At 42.9% G+C, this 15,031-nt stretch overlaps 1 protein-coding gene across 7 annotated transcripts in view; it reads right to left on the bottom strand.

The window, feature by feature from the left end:
- The window catches only part of TBC1D1 (TBC1 domain family member 1), a 114,210-nt gene that overhangs the window by 82,011 nt on the left and 17,168 nt on the right, over positions 1–15,031 (bottom strand). Inside the window, exon 1 of one of the 7 annotated variants that reach the window (XM_013185994.3) lies at positions 7,571–8,298. The exons of the other annotated variants lie outside the window; for them this stretch is intronic. Within the exon in view, the coding sequence (XP_013041448.3) occupies positions 7,571–7,636 (66 nt within the window). The 5' untranslated portion in view covers positions 7,637–8,298. Of the gene's footprint in view, positions 1–7,570; positions 8,299–15,031 lie in introns of those variants that run through there. 7 annotated transcript variants of the gene reach the window in all.

The following is a 15,031-nucleotide window of genomic DNA, read 5'->3' as shown; positions in this document are numbered from 1 at the left end:
CCAAATTCAGCTCTCCGCTTTGCCCAAAGCCGCTTTCATCTAGCCAGCCAAACCACCCAGAGAGCATCCTGCACGTGCCAGCATTTGCAGGCCTCGGGCTGATGGAGTCGCCTCCCGGTTCAGATCTGACACCGTCCCACTCGTCCAAGTCACTGGGCATCAATCGAAGCAAAAGAGCGATGCCTCAGCATGCAGGCTAGGGAGAAGCAGAGCCATCCTTGCAGCTCACTGAGGCAGAAAATGGGCAGTTTCGGCCCCTTCTCCCCTGCCCCCAGCCTTGCATGCCCTGGTTTTTTACAAAGCGAGCAAGACAGCTTATTGCCTCCAGCTTACGGTGCCAGTTCAGCAGCACTGAATTAGATAGAGTGCATTTTTAAGAGATTACACTAAGACTGAATGACAAGCACCGTTTCTCAGATTGTCACTGATTTGGCGAGCATCACAGCACTGGCATGTGATAGTGTGCCCCAGTGGGCTGAGGGGACTGCCCAGCTCCTTGCAACACAAAAGCAGTTCTGCACAGGTCATGCCTGCGTCTTTGCAATACCAAGCACAATGCTTCCACCCACCTCCTGAGGAACACCAGACAAACAAACCATAAAACCAAACCAGATCACTGACCCAGAATATTAAGAATTACCCAGGGAAGGTGGCTAGCACACGTGGCATGAAGGAATGAGTCCGTGAGAAGTAATGCCTCTGGTCAGGAACAGCATATTGCTGATAGCCTAAGACTGAAAGTATCTGATGGTGGTGGCTGCAAGAGGTAGTGCAGAGCAGTGCATGTCCAGCCCTGGTCTCACACAGCAGCTCCTTGGCCAAGCTGGGCTGGTGGTGGTAGGACTGGAGAAATCTGCTTCCCTTGGATATTAGGACTCTCTAGTTGAGTCTTCAGCCTAAATACTAGTTTACCCACCTGTAGAATTAACATAAGTCTTGACCAGTTTAGGTGGCTTGCTCAAAGACACACAGTCAGAGGAAGACATCTGATGTGGAAGTTTGAAATCCTGTAGACACCTTTTCCTAAGCACCATTTGCCAAGGAGCCACAAAATACTAACCAATACGAGCTGATTAAACAACACGCAGTTCATTTACAGTTACCTTCTCATGACTGGATAGCCCAAAGCCTTCCTGGAGCTTGTTTTTAATTAACTTAAAACCTATGCTACAGCTTCTATAATTAAAGTCATAACAAATACATTTCATATTTTCATAAAAGGAGAACAGAGATCCATTTTTCTAATAGCTCTACAGGTGAAAGTAGAAGCGATTCACAAGCACGGCCATTGGTTTATCTTGTCATTACGATAGTGGCAGTGAGCCATTTGAATGCATGGACTTTCTTTACCCATAAACCCAATAATGACCAAGTATGACCAACACTCACTCTGGTGGTGGTATCTAAAGGTTTACTGGCATGATAGAGGGGACAGACTTTCCTGCTGCTACTGCTCATGATGTACAGATCACATACATGAATAAAGAAAATCTGTTCTCAGGGCTTTAAATTAGGCACCTTACAAGAAACCTAGAAGTACTTAGCTTTTAAGTATGCAAACTTGGTCTACTTTTATTTCAGGCAAGAACAATGCCACAGCATACTGTAAAACTATGAGCAGCACATTATATTTACTATGTGGTGGTAGCCTTAGAGCTGCATCTCTCTAACACTGAATGTGAACAAAAACATGTCTAAATGATTATTTCTGCCCCTTTCTCTGAGGAGACCCTGCCTGCTTGGGAGCTTTTCCAGCTCCCCCTTCCTGACTGGCACCCTTCCGCAGTTTCCAGCTAACAATACACACATATCCTCTGAGTCTCTGTTAAATGCTGATGTCAGTCAGGAGACCTGGCTTCTAGCCCTGACTGCCACCGGCTCAAAAAGCGTCCTCAGTGCGTTACTTCATGCTACTCAGCTTCTAAACCTGCTGCATGCAGTTGTTATAGTGACGTCCGTATGATTTTTATGTCCGCTCTCAAATCTTCTACATGCTATAGGGCTGGGAGGTCTTGTGGTGAAGACACTGAATTAGGAGATAGAGTAACAGTGAAGGAATTCCAGCTTCTGTTAACATCATTTTCAGGCAAGCTGTTTCACCACTCGCTCTGTTTTAGTTTATCTGTTAAATGGAGGTGATATTTGCCAGCCTTGAAGGAAGGAGTGGGTACACTCATGAGCATTTGAGAAATAGCTGGCAGTGAGGTTTAAGTGCTCAGATATAAAAATGTTTGGTAATGCATGGAATTCTTCAGTGTAAATGAAAAGGTCACTGTTTTGCTCACCTTACAAAAAAGCGATGTAGTAGGAACAATAACTGCATTCATTTTTCAGGATGTTCAACTTCCTAAAAAAAGAACCTCTGTATTTTTCTATTTTAAGTTTGGCTTGTGCAAATAACTGTCTCTCCAAGAATACTATATATCCATTTTGGGTAAATGGAAAAATTCAGGGCCCGGGAATGACATCTGTATCACATAAACAGTAAGTAGCACTTGACACTATCTTATCTAAGCATATGATCTTAAAAAAAAAAAGAGACAAAACCCTCATTCCTGTGAACTGTTCCATGTTATCATGGAAAATATTAGCAAGATATTTGTGGCTGTTTTTAAAATAGCAGCAGTTAAAATGCTTCAAAGCCACAACTGAAAGCTTACATCGTCAGAAAAAGGATCTTTCAGTTTTACAGATGTCCTTCATAAATTTACACATACACAAATACCACCCTCATTATTTCTCCTCAAACAAAGCTCTCTGCATTAAAAGAAACCAGTTGGAGGTAAGAATGGGAGGAGAGGGGGAGATATAAAGAAGAACGGTTGATATAATCAACCTTTTAACTCAAAAGAATAACATTTTCTGACTTGCTCTCCTCTGATTTTAGCTTTCTTTAGGTTTAATGGCTGTAAATATTTTTAAGAGTCTTCACAGTATGTCACCACTGAGCAAAGTCTCACAAGAAACTGCATTAAGATTACAGCCACAACCGTAATCACTTGAGAGCTGGCCTCTCCTGCTGCTTTTGTTTTAGTGTTGGTGGTAGTTTTATAGCAGACCCCATTCCCTTTTGAAGCTTTTTCCTCTGAAACTTTTTCCATAAATGTTTTTTGGAGCCCTTCTTTTCTTGGATGATCCCCTCTATTCACATTACCTGTTACAAATTCCATTTACCTCTTCTTTCCCTGTTCACGTCTATCCTACACAAAGTATTTGATAAAATGCAGTAAAAGAATATACCTGCCAGTAATTACCACTATCCATTATTTGGCCTTTGTTTAAAAACACACAATTTTTATCCTTCAATACTTAGTTTTAACTGTTCATTAGGATGTCCTTAAGTCTTGTCTTTTCCCTTCCCACTCTACATAGTGGGCTAGATGGTTTCTGTTTTGTCAGAAGAAAAAGACGGAAAGAGTTACTTCTGTGAGAGTACTGCTTGTTATATGAATCCCCAGTACTTGTAATATTTTGTGTACAGCTATATTACAAGATATCAAAACAAAGGTGTCTGTTTAAGGAAACTCCAGACTTTTATGCCACCTCCATACGATGTCAGATGAGACAAAATTAACCTGGATCCACTGAGGGAAGAGTAATGAAAATAACAGACTTTTCTCTATTCAAAGATGATCAAGCTTGACTGGCTGGTTTCTGAAAAGATACTGTAGAGAAGAGTGAGCTTCGTTACTTGTTTTAGCTAAACTGTAAAAAAAATATTTTTTCTCAGAGCAAAACAAAATAAGAGATTAATCATAAAACCAACCTACCTTACCAAACAAGACCTACGTCAGCCCCCTGAAGAGAGATAAGAGCGAGACCAGCCAGGTAACCACGGACTGGCAATGGGTGTTCCCTTAGGCAAAGTGCAAAGACGCCCGCTGCCTGGAGCTGCACTTTCATGCTAAAGATGAAATCCAGCTCTCTCTGAAGAAAGGGGCTTGACTTCTTAATATTATGCTTTCAGACACTCAGTGGAAAGGGAAATTACAATGTTTTGGGTAATCTCTGCACTGCTAGTCAGTTAAGATTGCAGACTGAAGTATTTTGGCTATCTGCTAACCAGTAGCAAGTAAGAAAAACACAAGACTTTGGGCCGGTGCCCAGAGACAACACGAAATCCCCTCCCTGTGCAGCAGCCCGACAGAAGGGAACGATTCCTTGCCAGAGCCCTGGGCACTGACCTTGGGCAGCAGAACCTTTTCCAGCTGCTTCTGTTGGTTTTAGCTTCCATACGATTGCTCGTTCAGCTACAAAATTTGTAATTGCCAAAATTCTTTGGTTCAAATAGCATTAGCATTTCCTGCCATTGCCTGTGCAAGAATGAAAGGCAGCCTTGATGGCAGATTATTTGTCCTCTTCCCAGCCAGCAGTATCCATCCCTCTCAACCGTGTCAGAGCAAAAGAGTTCCCAAATGAGCCTTTGCTCATGGTAACCTGGATCTCAGCAAGAGGACCGAGGGAAGGAGGAATTTGCGAAGGGACAAGCGATCCTGCACCATGTAGGAGAGAAGAACAAGAACCCAAGGGCCACGTTTCTCAGCAGACAGTAGAATGAAATCCTCCTTGGGCAAAAGCTTCCAGGCAAGGTTTCATCAACTAGAGTGAGATCATGAGCGTATGAGATGATAACATGAGATGACATGTTACAAGGTTAAAGTCTTTCCTAGCTGCTAGCGTTATCTTAAGATTCTTCCCCATGGATCTGTTTTGGGCAAAGAGTTTTGTTTGTTTGTTTTTTGTTTTTCCCTTGAAAAAGGTCTATCTAGAGAAAATGAATTGCTCTTCTGCCCTACTATAAGGCAGTTCTGGGTGACAGCAGATGCTGGGCTGACCAGTCAGGTACCCAGAATGGAATGGATCATCTCTTAGTATTTGATTCAGAAAGTTAAGAGCAGAAAGGCTTTGAAAGTCTTTCTTCAAACAAGGGACTGGGGAAAATGCTGCCATCATCCTGTACAGGGCTCCTCTTCTGAAAAGGATGAATAGTATAGAGAATCTAAACCCAGAAAAAAAGTAGTTTTACCCTCAGCACCTGAAGCTGGATACAGGAGGAGAAGCTGACAAAGGGACACTTTTAGATGTATAGGATCTGACCAACAAACACGAGGGATACCAAAGGTATCCAAGATATCATAGAATCACAGAATGGTTTGGGTCAGAAGGGACCTTAAAGACCACCTAGCTCCTACTCCTGCCATGGGCAGGGACACCTCCCACTAGACCAGATTGCTGAAAGCCCCATCCAGCCTGGCCTTGAACGCTTCCAGGGATGGGGCATCCACAGCTTCTCTGGGCATATTCAGGTACAGAGATACCTGCTGGGATAAAAATATATAGAAAAAGAAAGAGACCAAGGCTACACACAATCAGTGTAACAATAAACACAATCCAGCTTTAGGGTCCTAGTACCCATTCATGACTACTGATGCCATCTGATGCATAATACTCATCTGGGCTGAAATCATCCTGCCACTTCAAATACTTTCAAAACCACTGATGAGTAAACTTTGGATTTGCAAACTTTATGCTGGATTGAGTATTTTTTGTCTTCACAGGAAAAAGAAAAAAAAAATAGCTTGAAGCTGTCAGGAACTCTGCCTTGGTTTCTGACTAATTCAGCTAAAGCATGATTATATGTTTGCATTTGACCAAGATCAAATGTGCACTGCTGAATGAGCCAACTGTGACCAAGTGATCAGATCTCTCTAAATGAGCAAAAAAACCCACAGCCTGAATCTGAAGGTAAGTCCAGGCAGACCTGCAGAGATATCACTTCAATTTGAATGGCTGGAGGCAAGAAAACCAAAAGGACAACGTGGCAAGCAAACAACAGGGGAAGCTCTGCATACAGAAGCATCAGAGGTTCCAAGCATCTATTCTGTTTTGGGACAGACGGTTTTCTAGCATCTGTGAAACTGGAAGAGTAGAACACAGGTAGGGCAAACTGGCAAATTGCAGGACCAGAGAACAGAGCTCAAAACAAATGGGGATGCTGCCAACAAGTGGTGACAAAGACAGAGGTGGAGCCCTCAAGATCATCAGTGAGATCCTGACCATGTCTGAAACAGTTAGAAACTTCCCGTTTTTCTCCCTGGAGGCCAGTATTTCTTGTTCTTCTCAGTGTGACCAGGCGGAGGGACAACTAGCTGAGCTCTTCAATATGCTGAGAAAGCTCTGGGGAGAGAGCAGCAGCAGCCACAGGGACAATGCAAAACTGCACACACATGGACATAACTGGATAAACCCTAAAACATGAGTGATGCAAGACTGCTTATTTTAACATCCACCCCACCCCTGGCAGTGAAATGTGAAGGTTGTGACAATTAAACAAGGATCATCATCCCCTGATAAATGGCTATGGAAGGATTTTGCACCCTTCTCCTCCAGCCTCCCCTTGCTTCCTCACAGCAATCACTGGTGAAAAAAAGCCTCTAAAAGTTTCAGAAGTCTTTCCTGAAATGCAACTACAAGGTTGCTCTTAAAGTGTTCCTTGGGCTTGAAAGTTAAATAGTTAAACCAAGTTACTCGGATGGGAAGACGGACACTTCGTTTGAAAATGTCTCGTTTCCTTTGTGCAGAGGCACTACCTCACACTGGAAAAAAACCACATGGAAATACTACATGCTGCTACTTCCAATAATGGACAAGTTAAGCAATAGAAGATGTCTAGAAAGTGTTGAGGAAAAACAGACTATGAACAGAAAGTGACATCTTAACTGTGTTTTGATTTCTTTTAACCAGTCATAAAACTTATCTACTCCACGCGCTATGGGTGATGCATTCCTACAAATGCCTACTAAATGGGATCCATGTTAGTTAAGATGCCCATCTGCACTTCATTCTATTACAGATGTCCAGTAATGAGTTTCAATATGAACAATTTTTAATGCATACTTTATGCATACTTATAACGCATGCTTACAGAGTTATAGCCTAGCTCTCTGCTCCCATAATTAATCATAAACATGAAAATAGCCCCACTGTCCTGGCCATGTTACTTTGTGCACTTCAGTTGCAATGGTAGCAGACTAGGAAAGCATATTGAATGCCACAGCATGAAGGGCCTGATAAGTAGCCAGTCTTCTCAGTTCTCCATAGCAAACTAATAACAAATCTAACAGCACTGATATATGCGAAGATTACATTGATTTCTCCTAACTAGATCCTACAGCAGTCCCCCATAGGCAGTACACAGAGTGTACTGAAATTTTACTGGAGTTGAGATACTCTAAAGCAACATCTAGTTCACTATAAACAGAAGGAAAAAGGTTTTATTCCAACTACCAGTTAAGTATTAACAATTTTTTTCCCCTCATAAAATGATAATATTCTTGTTTTGCTGAAGACGACAGACTATCAGGCCAGGTTTACACCTCAGTAGGTGCAGGGGCCAGAACTTACTTACCATCCCCAGGGCTACTGCAAATTGCACACAAAGAGCATGCGGGTGCAAAAGCTATTTGTCTGAAAAGGACCCAATCCTGCCCCCGCCAAAAACACAGACCGAGTTGCTACTATATCCTCACGCACCTTAAACACAGATAAAACAAAAAGAAGAAACGAGTACCATGTTGTCCTGCTCTTTTCCAGAGTCGAGCTGAAGCAGCTTCAATTTCTGCAGCGTCGCCCTCATAGCAGCGGCCTCCTGTGCAACACCTGGGGCGAGATCCACAGCAGGTTCCCTCCGACCCACTGCAGGAACCTAAAAAGCTCGCCAAGCAGCCTGACCCGGCTCACGCCCCGCACCTCTTCCCATCACCAGCCCTTCCTTGGGCTGCAGGCTGCAGCACAGTCCTGCCCTAGAAATTTCCTGTGCCGTGCGGAAGCCGGAATGCCCCTGGAAACCTCCTAGTATTGTGATTTGCTCGCAGGGTGATTTTGTATGATGCCTACAGACCCGCGTTTTTATAAAGCTATCTGCAGTTCTGCGTTTGCCGTGTTGTGCTGTTGATTACATTCCTTCTTCTGTCCTGAGAGCGGAAAGTTTCAGCAGCAGTGCTCCCTCACACACACTTTTCACTTAATGCTTCTTACACTTTCCCCTCCTACCCTCTTCTCAGGGCTTCTCACCTTCGAAGCGCATCGCAGTCAATGATCTGGGCTCTTTGGTCCGATTTTCTATAGTTTTGGCTAAGCCACACTGTCTTTCAATAACAGCAAAGCCACAAAACGGCAATAAAGCATCTTCAAAACCAGGATTCAGGCAGTGTCTCTACCAATCTGAAAACCCACTTTTCCCCCGTTAACTTCTCATTCAGGAGCTTGCAGCCCCTGGTTTCCTTACAGACGGCGCTCCGCGTGTAGCTGTTCCAAGCCAGTTCTGTCTGACTCCTAAAAACACGCTGGAAATCATTTGTGAAATACAACACACAAGCCGGAGACATAAAATACAGCAACAGGACTCGCCCTTATTGATCTTCTGTGGTTTTGATAAAGGCGGATTGCTTCAAAGGGCTCAGGATACGTTACTGGAAGGCACGGCTGCACATTTCTGCCACATGTGCTGACTGCGCTTCCGCTCCTCCGCAAGAACAATGGAGCCTCAGCAGCTGAATCAGCTCTCCCAAAACCACCCATCCCCACGGGCAAGAGGGATTCGCTCCCTGCGGGTCTCTTTAACCATTTCTTACCGCAGAGATATCCTAGAATTGGCAGCCATAAGACTCCTGGGGTAGGTAAAATTAAGGAAATGTGTGCACTTTCTCAGGAATAAAGCCCAAAATACTACTGGGATTGTGGTACCCTATTGAAATAGATTAATGACATTACAATAAAATAATCAAGGGCTGATTCTGCTGTTTCCTCCCTCCTGAGCATTACCAGTATTAACAGGGAATTCTGGTATCCCAGAAAAGAACTGCGGACAGCTGGAAGGATGGGCAGGACAGCCAGACTCTTCACTCTAGCGATCTTACCCTGTGGTTCAAACATCTGCCTGCCATGGAAGCACTGGAGGAGGAGAGCAACACAACTTCATTTGGAACATGGTAAGTTCAGATACCACTGCAACCCAGGGCTGAGCTCACATATGTGAATGCACTCACGGGCACGAAGACCCAAATTAACACGTGAACCTCAGAAGTTATCTGAGCAGGGTTTTCTACCCCGGGATGCAATAAGTTCTCAGTCTGCTGTTTCAAGCAGAACAGATTTATGAGTTAAATTCAGGCTTGCTATAATTCACTTCCTGAGTTTGTTTCTAATATCCAAAAAATATAATACACAGCCAAACAGGAGGAGTTTTTAAAAATACATATATTACATTCTCTAATTGCATATCCGTAATGTCAGCCCCATACATGTGCTTTGACTTCACTCACAGCCCATTTGGGATTGAACTCCACGGGAGACTGCTTCCTGGAAGTCTAGTTCAGCTGTGGCTGAGCTGTCTTAAGGTGGCATCAAGACTTTTAGAACATACTGACATATACCTGGGTGGGTGGGTGGCTGTAAAAGTCAAGGCACTGCAAAAGGAAAAATTGTCATGTACATAGTTCTTGTATGACGTGTTGGAAGTTCAGCGTCTCAGGTTGTGTGAATGGGTTTATCCTGAGATCTTGCCAGTTTGTATTCTGTAACTTGAGCCTGTAAGTCAGAAACCTATGCTTTGTTTGTTTGACGTTCCTGGGAACATTTCTGACTCTTGCAAACACAGGTGGCATACGCATACTCTTTTAAAACGCAAACTGTAAAGATTCTGCTGAAACAAAACAAAAAGGCAAAAAGTATTCATTTTAATGGAAAACTGGAAGCATGTTTTCTACAGTTCATAACCTGCAGAACATCCACCGAAAATCTCCTACAAGCAAAGAGGAGGCCTGCACACAAACAGTGCACACATTCTGATGACTGTTGTCCTCTGGATGTAACTAGTTCATTGCGGAATTAGTAACTTATAGGTAAATTACACTCTGAAGTTCTTTCAGTTTTGAGAAGAGAAACTTTGGTCCTTAGGACCGGGTATCCACATATTACGCTCATAACATGTCAGTTTTCACTTCCATCCTGCTAAGGAGCAGACATCCCAGAACATCAGCTAATGCCAAACACTAAGCCCAATGAAGCATGCGTCTTACTTTTTCCCCCAATATTGAAGAATAAAGTGTATTTTGTTAGCAGTTCTAGGAACACCAGTATTTCAACTCTCAGGCAGCACCTTTTCTTACTGTTGGTTCCTGTGCTAGCTCACCACACAGCAAAATAGCAACTCATTACAATACTTTTACAAGTATTTATTGCAAAAAAAAAAAAAAAAAGGCACAAGGAGAACCCAAACAGAACTTCAAATTTGGAAAAAAAGTAAGTTTTCATGGCACTGAAATTCTTACCTAAAGCCCACCAGGGTCTTTGGATTGATTTCAGCCAGTCTTAAGCTGTCAAAGATAAGGCAAGGAGGCATTCCCCTGCTGGTGGAATAGCAGGAGAGGTGAAACTGTCCCAGCTAGCACAGCATCTTACATTTGCTCTGGACAGCCACTAAGTGGCACTTAAACACCTCGGCTTAAGCTGTGATGAGTCTGCAAACTGTTGTGAAGGGAGTGGGGAAAAAAGTTTCTCGCCCTGGGGACCTTAGAGCAGGGGCTGAGCGCCTGCAGAGAAGTGAAAGTGGTGAACGGAGCTTTGCTCTTCAAGACTTCAGCATATTATTGCTTCCTAGGCATATGCCGGGCCTCCATTTGCACTTTTAATCAAAGGAATAAGCCCAGTTTTCCTACTAGGGTTGTTAAATCAACTGTGTTAATCATCCTGAACATACTAATGCATTACAGCTATTGCTTTCGTTTGATCTGGTTTTGAAGGTGGTTTTGCCTCATTGAAAATCTTTCTCAAGGAATTAACCACAGAAGTCAGAAGCCACGTACCTGCAAGCACGCTCACTTCGTTACTGCACTATTTCTGTTGTCTTTAATGCAGCTAGCCAGAACTTAATGCACGTGTGTTTTCAGCATCAAGGATTCAGAAGTAAGACTTAGGGTTTATTTTTAGGCTCTCAAAGAAACGCCTCCAGTTGAGTTGGCCACAGGTTTAGATAGAAGATGTCCCATCGGATAGTAGCTGCAATCTAACACTAACCATTTTCTACTTCTGTGCTGTACGTGGCCTACAGAAATCTCCAATTAACCAAGTTATGAATTTCATCTCTTATTCTCTCCCCCGAGAAAGTCCAGTACATTATGACGATACGCAGAGCCCATAAGCAACAAAACAACAAGTTGCACCACATCATGATTACCAACAATAAAAATGTAAACCATATTCTGCTCATTACACATGTCTGTAGCCAGGTTGGGCTTTGTTTCTTTGCTTGTTTATTTGTTAAGGCTGAAACAAGAGGCTTTAGGAAACCAAAAGCACTCCATTAGCTACACAGAAGGATGAAACTTAGCCCAACGCAGGAGGGATCAGCAGCCCAGCTGTTTTTATGACCGCGATACATCTCGGTAAGTGTCACAGGGAAAAGCAGGGGGAGGGTGGGAAAGAAAGCAGCAGCACGCATCGGTCTGTAGTTTCCTGCAGAGGACAAGCCAAGGATAAACTGGCATTATCCACTCAATCCTTGTATCAGATCGTCGGTGCTCAACCTTTAGGGCAGACACACATATCCATTTAAGCCTGTGTTTGTCCAGTCACACGAATCATTCTTTAGGAAAATATTTCCCACAGCCCTTCCCATAACTTGACGTCCACAGAGAGGGTAAAATAACAGAAATATAGAACAACTGTCTCTATACCAGGCAAGGGAAAGCACTGATTTTATGATAGTCATTTGTTACCATTATTCACTTTGACATATACCGGGATGGGAGACCGTGCTAGTGAAGTAAATAGAGCAGTTATATACGCCTCCTCTGCTTGGGTTCTCTGCTCCACCAGGCAGAGAGCCCGCATCTGATGACCCTGAGGGCACAGCAGTAATGCCAGGGCCATGCAGGCAAAACTCTAAACGACAAGCTGACTGCGTGGAAAAATAAGGAGCTATTTCAGGAGGGTGATTTACTCAGTATCATTATTTATTAATTGGCATCTTTGTGTTTTAATGTGGATGGCTTGAATTTATCCATTAGGGCCACTTTGGAATCTGAAAAGAAATAAATTGCAGGAACATGAACGTACATGTTAAAGCATCTCCAAGTGAGCTAAAACCCAAGCTTTTTAGAGAAACTTGTGAAGCAGAGAAAGAGAAAGCTTTTGCTTCTACTCATCTTGAGGGAAGATCACTGACATAGGACCCAGTCCTAAGATCTAATATATGCAAGAGTCTGTCTGGATAGATTGCATACACAACAGCTATGGCCTTTGTTTTTTCAATTATTTGAAACAACTATCTCCCCACATTTAAAAGTGTTAACTTTCACTAAGTTACACTGTCCTCAATATGTTGTTATATGGTGTGCCATGAAAACCAACACTGCATTAAATAAGACTGACTCTTTTTACAAACTGTTCATTGCCAAAGCAGTTCTATTTTCCCCTCTAAAACATACTTTCTGGCTTCAAATTTCATAGAACTATCACTGCACCACGTACCACAAAATTAATTTTAAAACATCGCAACTGCACATACTTTAAATTCCTTCTGATCATTAATTACATGAAAAATATAAACTGTCTATTGAACCCAGATTAGATTTTCTGACTTGCATTTGGCATTCAACAAGGCTGCATTCTTCCAAGCGTCCTCTATTCTTAAATTAACTTTAATAAGCCACAGCAACGGGTAACTACAGGAAATACAGCAGAGCTCCCTTATGATTAGTTATCCTCTGTGGTATCTCACATTCAGGCTAACATTCAACACTGATATGAATCAAACAGTATTTTCTGAATTCTTAATTCTGTACATGCGTCTAGAAACCCAAGTTACATCCTCTTTCTTTTGCACAGGCACAACCCATACTACATTGCAAGGAGATGTGGAGACACTCATTTTGTGCGTATTGCAACCAACACCTTTGCAGAAGGCAGACTTCGTACATTATAATAAGGTGAGCTGAATAACTTTGTCGTTACCCATTTAGTTACTGCTAGCACTTGTGAATTTGGAGAATCTAATGTGTAGTTACGGAGTAAATACATGGATACACGTAGCCTCTCAACTGAAAACCTTGTTCTTTGAGAACCGTGTGGATTTAAAAACCATCAAGTTTTCAAATTCATCTTCTACACTAAGTTATCTGCAAGCTTTTCAATCAAATTTGAATACTGTAGCATCACCAAGACCCTCGCAACATTTTGGAAGTTGGTCACAGAGGGTTCACTTATTTCTTGGTAACAGTACTGCTCAGCAAAGCAGAAATATTCCACTTGAGAAAATGTAATTAACCACAGGATGAGTACCAGTAAGTTAGTGCCAGAGTGAGGCTGAAGCCACAAAAGTGAAGAAACTGCCACGTGACAGCCTTTCACAACACGCTCAACCCCTCAGAGACAGCTTCACTTGTAATTTTAAGACAATTAGGTGTAAATCACAGAAGTGTACTAAAAGCTCTCAATTCCCATCACCATGACAGTGGCAGACAAGCCTGTACGAAGCTATTTATCAGCACACAGATTGTCCCCAAGCTGTTTGGGACCTCTCAGCAAGGCTACTCCCTCTGTGGGCTCACTGGGCTGGTACGCAGCGATTTCCTCCCAGCAGGGCACACTTCAAGGGCTTTGATTCTTCCAGAGCTCAGGGGGCTGTGTTACTTGTACAGAGGCCAAGTGATGCTCCACATTTCCCTGCACACCACCACCCTTACAGCCATTCATTGAGGATCACCTTAAGAAGTCCCATCTTAAGTCCCATCAGCAGGGTTCCTGCTGCACAATCCTGTGGGGTCTCTCTGGTGCTTGCACCATCTGCTTGGAAGAATGCCAGGAAAAATCTGCCCCAAATTACTTTATGTTCTCACTTTAGTTTCTATATCTGTGGAATGTGACAAAACATATAAGGTGACCTAACAAGGTATGCTGAACCGGTCTGGGGCAGAAAGCAATTCAGTTTTTCTGCATTTTTGTTCTCTCAGCTAACTTATTTCTAAAGCAGCTCAACGCAGGGCTGCTCAACCATCAATGCCAGCCCAGGGGGAACACACTGAGAATGTATGTCAAGAGATGGCTCAGAAGAGGAAAGAATAACTTAACTGCCTCTTTTGACAGAGGACAGGTATTAGACCTCCTCAAAATATCATCAGATTACACTTGAACTAAAACCCCAGGGCTGTATAGGGCTGAAGCAGGGACCTGAGGTGCCACCTGCTCCAGGAAGTGTGGCCTTGCTTCCCCCTGACTCTCACAAAGGTACCCATGAAGCCGTACTGTGATCACATCACGATGGCAATTTGTTCACAAATGCATCTCTTTTCCTTTCGAAATATTTAATTTGCTCTCAACTGGCTCAGTCACTGATAGCATAGCATGATATGAGAGCAGAGGGAAAAGTGAGATTGCACACATCAGCAACCAAGGGAGCGCAGGCACCAGCAGCTGCACTAGGCTAAGCTGAGATGTTAACAGAGAGCTTCTCTTTGGAGATATGTAAAGAAACAGGTCAGTCAAGGTGTGCTTAGTAAAAGACCAAAGAACACAAGACAATTTATACAGCAGGACTTCAAAATGTGACCCCATATCTACAGGCTTAAAGCACCTTTCGACAACAGTAGAATCATGGGATTGAAGAAACACCAGAATTAGGGAAACTCTGCTTCCAAACACCATCCTCACTAAGGTAAGAACCTACTAAGGTGGAGGTTTCAAGAAAGTAATGCCCAGCTGACGTGCTAAGTATACAGTATACATTGCATACCACTTGACAATTTACCTGCAGAGGATGCATCTTCAGAACACACACGTTTATGATCTTTGCAAACATGGGATGAAGCAAATGATTCAAGGCAAAGGAAAAATCTGACCTACTGCCTAAATACTATAATTCATAGAGTTATTCCGGATAAACTGTTTTCAAACAGATGACTGCAAAAGCAGACACTTAATTTGATGACTCAAGAGACCTCTGAATCATAAGTGCTGACTTTAGAGCCCTACT

The sequence above is a fragment of the Anser cygnoides genome, chromosome 4 (genome assembly GCF_040182565.1).
Source record: "Anser cygnoides isolate HZ-2024a breed goose chromosome 4, Taihu_goose_T2T_genome, whole genome shotgun sequence".
In the NCBI taxonomy this organism is placed as follows: domain Eukaryota; kingdom Metazoa; phylum Chordata; class Aves; order Anseriformes; family Anatidae; genus Anser; species Anser cygnoides.
Note: the sequence above shows the minus strand (reverse complement) of the source record. Positions and strands in the feature narration are given on the sequence as shown.